The sequence below is a fragment of the Sceloporus occidentalis genome, unplaced genomic scaffold (assembly GCF_023333645.1).
Source record: "Sceloporus occidentalis isolate IW3139 unplaced genomic scaffold, rSceOcc1.0.p SCAF_4, whole genome shotgun sequence".
Lineage (NCBI taxonomy): Eukaryota > Metazoa > Chordata > Lepidosauria > Squamata > Phrynosomatidae > Sceloporus > Sceloporus occidentalis.
The window spans coordinates 3847516-3853515 of record NW_028316984.1 but is presented as its reverse complement, the minus strand read 5'-3'; the positions used below and the strand labels follow the sequence as shown (position 1 = coordinate 3853515).

Here is a 6000-nt window from a genome sequence, read left to right as displayed (position 1 = left end):
CTCAAAACCACAAGGTTGCGAGTTCAAGACCAGAAAAAGGGCCCAAGCTCGACTCAGGCTTGCATCCTTCCGAGGAGGGAGCTAAAATGAGTACCCAGACTGTTGGGGGCAAATTAGCTTACTTGCTGTTCACCGCTATGATCTTTGGAATAGCGGTATATAAATAAAACAAATTATTATTATCTCTTGACTCTTTTAATGGGAAAACTATTAAATTAGACATTTTGACTAAATAAGACTTTTAATGGCAAAGATACATCACAAAATGATTTCTAAAACATCATATAGCAAGCAGAACCATCTTAATCAAGAATTTGAAAATGCACAATACAGTATTTTCTTTATTGTTCTGATTGAGATGCCACTGGAGGTAAGTCAATATTGGTCCCCTGAATGACATTAAGACCGTTGCCATCTAAGAGAGGGTCCCACTGGTTAAAATCTTTCTTCAAGCCTGTAGAATATAAATGCAAATCTAATGAGAACAAAGCAATATGATACTTCAAGAAGTAAAAGAATGGTTGAAGTCATAAATGAGATGGGAAGAAACATGTGTGTGAAGAAACAAGCATTTTAAAATGCTCTGTTACATGATTACAATATTACAATTGTATGAACCAGTTAAACAGACACAGGAAAATATCATGTCCTTCACTTGAGATTTGGGTCAGAGAGAGAGAGAGAGATGTGCATGTTTTGTGTGTGTTGTATGCTTTCAAGTTATCTTCCAAACTAAGGCCAAACTAAGACTTGTCAGAGGTTTTTCTTGGCAAGATTAGAGGGGGGCAGAGGGTTGCCATTGCCTTTGGGGCTGAAAGAATGTGACTTGCCCAAGGTTACCCAATGGGTTTCTGTGGCTGAGTGCAGATTTGAACCCTGGTCTCAAGAGCTATAGTCCAGTGCTCAAACCACTACACAATGCTGGCTCTCATGTCTTGGCCAACTGTTAAATTGTAGTTTACTGCCAGTGAGAATATATTAGGAAGGCAGGTTTCAGGTATTTATACTGAAAATGAGTTCAAAATTGGTTAGGTTTGGCGAGTTTCTCAAACACTCTAAGGAGGTTTGGAGCAAAAAAAGTTCTTATTTGCTTGGAAAGGGATGTGGAAGGCCAGTACTGAAAAAAAAAAGATTAATGAATTACTGGCTACTCTCCAATATCTAATTCTTGTGCAAGGTTCTGAACCATGTAGAGGCCTTCCAGTTGTAGGGGTTCCTGGATGAAATAGATTATCCTGAAACATTTCAATCTGGCTTGGACAGAGACACTTTGGCCACCTTGTGGATGACCTACACTTGGAACTGGACAGGGAAGTGTATCCTTGTTAGTTCTGCTGGACCTCTTAGTGGCTTTCTGTATCATTGAATATGATATCTTTCTGGGCCACCTTGGTGGCATGGGACCTGGAAGGCAAACTCCAAGTCCAGCACCAAGGGTGGTGCTGGGGGATTCTTGTTTGAAATCCAGGCTGTTGGCCACAGAGCTTGGTTCCCCATTTGCCATGTTTTCTTCAACTGCTAGGGCAGATCATCCCAGAGGTCTGGAGTTTGGTGTCACCAATATGTTGAAGACACCTACCTACTTCTCCTTTCCATCTAATTTCAAGGAAGCTGTTTCAGTACTGAACTAGTGTCTACTGTCAGTAAGAAACTGGATGAAAGTGAACAAATTGAAGTATAGAGAAAACACCGGTGCTTCTGATAAGCTGAGAGGAAGATCAGGGGGTTGGGATTCAGCCTGTGCTGGACAAGGTTATAATCCCACTGAAAACTCAGGCTCATAGCTTTGGTGTACTCCTGGCCTCAGCCCAGAGGCCAACTGTGGGAGCGTGCGGGGCGCAAGGGGTAGTGCGCTGCCGTGCCACTGCATGCACGAGCCCCATTCACTTGAATGGGGCTTGAGCATGCACGGTATTTGGCTTACGTGGGGGAGCGGGGTCCGGAACGGATCCCCTGTGTAAACCAAGGGCACACTGTACCTCTGAATTTGGCATTTGGAGGCTCAGAATTTGACAGTGGCCACAAGTGTATTTTCACAATTAAAACCTCTGTGCCAACTGTGCCTCTTGGAAAATGTTTGATGTGGCTGGTCAAAATCTATTGTGGTAGCAATTCTAAGCCAATTATCCATGGGGAGGGGAACACTTGTCACAGTTTTGTGACAGCATCCATGTGGTAAATTCTCATCAGCCCTTTAAAAAAATATAGCTGGCTTTTAATCGTCAGAGATAAAATAGTATAGTGTACTGGAATCTCTACATGTAAAGGTTTGATCTTTAATACATTGGATAACAAAACCTCAAAACTTTGGAGTGGTGTAGGCTATGCATCAAATATAATAACATGGTATCAACTTACCTAAATATTTCTGTAAGAAGGCTAATGATGCTTTGTTGCTAATATCAGTGGCTATATTGGGGTCTATTTCTCCCTTCAGCCTGTACAATGGACAAATTAACAAGTAATGAACAATATCCTCCACCTGAGGCTGACTGCAGATGCATAGTCTATTCTCAAAAGGCACTTTGTTGTAGCATCCATCTAGAACCGCAGTAGGCATTACTTTACCTAAAAATCCTTCCAACAATACTGCCAGCCAGGAACGTAAAGTCTGGAAAACTCTGATGCACTGAACCTCTGCAAATAGGAAAGAGATTTTTACACTCTAGCATTGTCATGAAAGCATATGTAAAGATAAGCAGCATATCTCAAAATTATGTTTTGTCATTAAAGTTTTAAAAATATACAATATTTTTCCTTATGGGGATCCCTTTCACATTTATGTTTACAATTGGACTCAGAAGACAACATTTGCTTCTTGGATGTATTCAATCAGTATGAATAGGATTCTGTTGTGGCTATGTACTAAAGCAATAACATTGAATTGGATTGATTAGCATTCCTATCTGGAATATATGAGTAGAGCAATCCTGCAAGTTTTAAGGCATCTACATACTAATGACACAGCTAAAAAGGATGAACATTCTTGGGCTTGGATTCAATCTGTGCATGAAAAAGGAAGGAAGCTAATATTTTCTTCTGGCTGCTGGATTTTAATTTGGACAGAACTCTTTTTAGGGATGACAGTCTGGGTTGTCTTTGTGTGAATGGAAAAAAGCATGACATTCTACATAATATTTTTATACTAAAGGCACAGCAGGCACCACTTTGAAATGTTCCCTCCAATCTGAGCAAAAGAGTAAACAAGGCTTCAGAGATACCCTGCTGCACATTTTTTAAAAAAATAAATCTTTGCACAGTATTAGAAATTACAGTTTTAACAATTGCAACATAAATTAGAATAAATTATGGGGTTCATCCAAGAGATACAATTAAGTGGAGTGTGGTGGAGTCTCCCTCCTTGGAAGTCTTTAAACAAAGGCTGAATGGCCATCTCTCGGGGATGCTTTGATTGAGAGTTCCTGCATGGCAGGAGGTTGGACTGGATGGCCCTTGTGGTCTCTTCAACTTTATGATTCTATGATCCAAATGACAATTTTAAAATCTAAATGACAACTGCTCAGGAAGGGTTTTTTTGTTGTTGTGAATCTTTGAATCTGAAGTATCCTTTACCTCTATATCGGGTATTAGGGTTCCTATCCAGCCCATCACCTTCTTCCCCCGCTAAAATGTGTTCATCTCCCATTCTCAGAGATAAGGCTTCCCCCCCTTATTTAATGCTGAGAAAGGAGCCTAAAAAGCAGTAAAAAGCTCTCATTTCCCATTAAAACTCTCATTTGATAATATGGAAAACAGATGATGATTCAGATGCTTTAATTCCCTTATCGCAACACTGCTAGTTGATCAGTATTGTATTGTATAGTATAATATTGTTATATAATGTTGTTTTTAATCTGTTGTGCACTTTGCAATTTGTATTCTCGATACTGATGTGATCCCGCCTCAATCCGTAGGGAGAGGAGGGAAATAGAAATAAAAATTTATTATTATTATTAAATTTATAAAAGCTGAATGCATAGATTTTTTGTGTGTGCATGCACATGTGTGCCCATACGACATATGCAAAATAGAAGATAGTTGTATTCCTTTGGCAACACTCACTGTTTGCACCAAGTGGTTTCAGCTCTCAGGCTGACAAAGCATCCCTGCCCTTCCCCTTTATGGATGACAGTAGTTATAAAAGTTGCCATGTGAATCTAAAAGCACAGATCCAGTGGAGAACTTGGTCAACAACACAGCTGGCAGAAGGTGGCATGTAGTGCAAAGCACCAAAATCAGCTGGATGTCTACTTGTTTTGAACATTTTTTTATGTTAAACCACGCAAAGGAATGCTACAGGCCTGTGAATGCTACGGGCCTGCAAAGGGTGAATTGCTGTGCTTGGAAACGTCTGAGAGAGGCAGTTCACCTTTCTTGGGGGAACTAGAACAAAAAGGGCAGCCAGGGGAATCTGAAGACACTGAGGGCCTTTGCTCATCTCTGTGTTAAACCTATAGGATAGCCCACAGCCTGATTAGCACAATCCTTCATAATTGTATACATTGTTCTATATAAACCAGGAGGCAGAAAAAACCATTTTCCGGTAACTACTCCCAGAGTGAAGCAAGGTCACTTTCAGTTTGAGAAACCACTCCTTCTTTTTTGGCTTTAGAGGGTCTTGGAGGGTAGTCCAGGAACAGGGGAAGTCAAACTGCCATGTTTTGACCATTTAAAAAATGTTTCTCGGCTATTTGAGGCAGGTGATTTTTTAAATTGGGGACCTAAGGTTCTCCAAGAGAGCTCTGTTTGTTTTCCACATCCCTCACACAAACAGTCCCCCTTTCACTTGCAAAGAAAATAAGATCATTGTAATTCAACACTTACTTTATTGTGATCATTTTTCTTTCTCTGTCTTTGCAGTTAAGTTTATTCATTTCTAGAATATTGGAATCCCACTGGAATTTTTCTGAATTAATAAACAGCAGTGGCTGGTGAACTTTTGGATACACCTCTTGAGATAAGGGCAACATCCATGCATCAAGAGCAATGCCACACCTTGGCAGAAAAAAAAAAAGTACTGTGTGCCTGGTAACATACCAATACAAGTTTCTCAAATCTTAAATTGCATATTTTGCATAAGCCTGTCTTAAAGGTTACAGAAGTCAAATTGATGAACTTGTATTCTTATATTAAGCTACTTTTAGTACCTTAACATAAGAGAAATGGTAGCAGAACAGACACCTGGAATAGTGACAGGCTGTTTTTCACTAAAAACATTTAAATAGCAATAGCAGCTTCATTTATATACCGCTTCATACCACCTAAGCGGTCTCTAAGCAGTTTACAACTGTAAGCTAATTGACCCCAACGAGCTGGGTACTCATTTTAGCGACCTACGGAAGGATGCATGGCTGAGTCAGTCCTGAGCCCCTGGCTAAAAGTAGCATAATACAGCCGGACACCACCCCGGATGTGCTTTGTCCTGGAAGAACTGGCCTAAAAAGGAGCAGTAAAATGCTGCTCCTTTTTGGCATCCAGTTCAGGGCTATGGCGGAGGACCGGATCAGGGCACGTGCAGCTGCCATGGTCTTGGGTCGAACGGTGACAGTGCCATCCCACCGCAGACCTTTTATGCATCTGCTTTAACCTAAATGAGTTAAAATCTGCAGGGCCAGACAAACTGTGTCCCACAGTACTGAAGAAACTTGCTAATGGACTCTCTGAAGGACTTGCCATCATTTTTGAGAAATCTTGGACAGCAAATGAGATGCCAGAGAACCGGAGAAGGGCAAATATTTTCCCTCTCTTCAAAAATGGCAAAAATTAAGATCTGGGAAACTATAGACCAATCAGCCTCACCTCAGTATCAGCTGAAACATTAGAATGGATTATACAGGAGTCTGTTTGGAAGTATACAATACAGATAAGAGGGGTGTCAGGGTCTCTTTCTTTGGACATCTTCAAAAATATTCTGGAGAGCTACCTTCTGGAGATGTTTTAGCTGGAGATTCTGCAGTGAGCAGAGCATTGGGCTTCAAGGCCCACGAAAGCCCTACCAAC

At 40.7% G+C, this 6000-nt stretch overlaps 1 protein-coding gene across 6 annotated transcripts in view; it reads right to left on the bottom strand.

The window, feature by feature from the left end:
- Window positions 1–240: 240 nt before the first annotated feature.
- Window positions 241–6000, bottom strand: part of LOC149313433 (platelet-activating factor acetylhydrolase-like) — a 36019-nt gene continuing 30259 nt past the window's right edge. For all 6 annotated transcript variants that reach the window (XM_089523202.1, XM_089523199.1, XM_089523205.1 and 3 more), the window contains 4 exons: window positions 4825–4995; window positions 2569–2637; window positions 2359–2438; window positions 241–454 (listed from right to left, as the gene is read on the bottom strand). In XM_089523202.1, the coding sequence (XP_089379328.1) occupies window positions 342–454; window positions 2359–2438; window positions 2569–2637; window positions 4825–4995 (433 nt within the window). In that variant the 3' untranslated portion in view covers window positions 241–341. The remainder of the gene's footprint in view (window positions 455–2358; window positions 2439–2568; window positions 2638–4824; window positions 4996–6000) is intronic.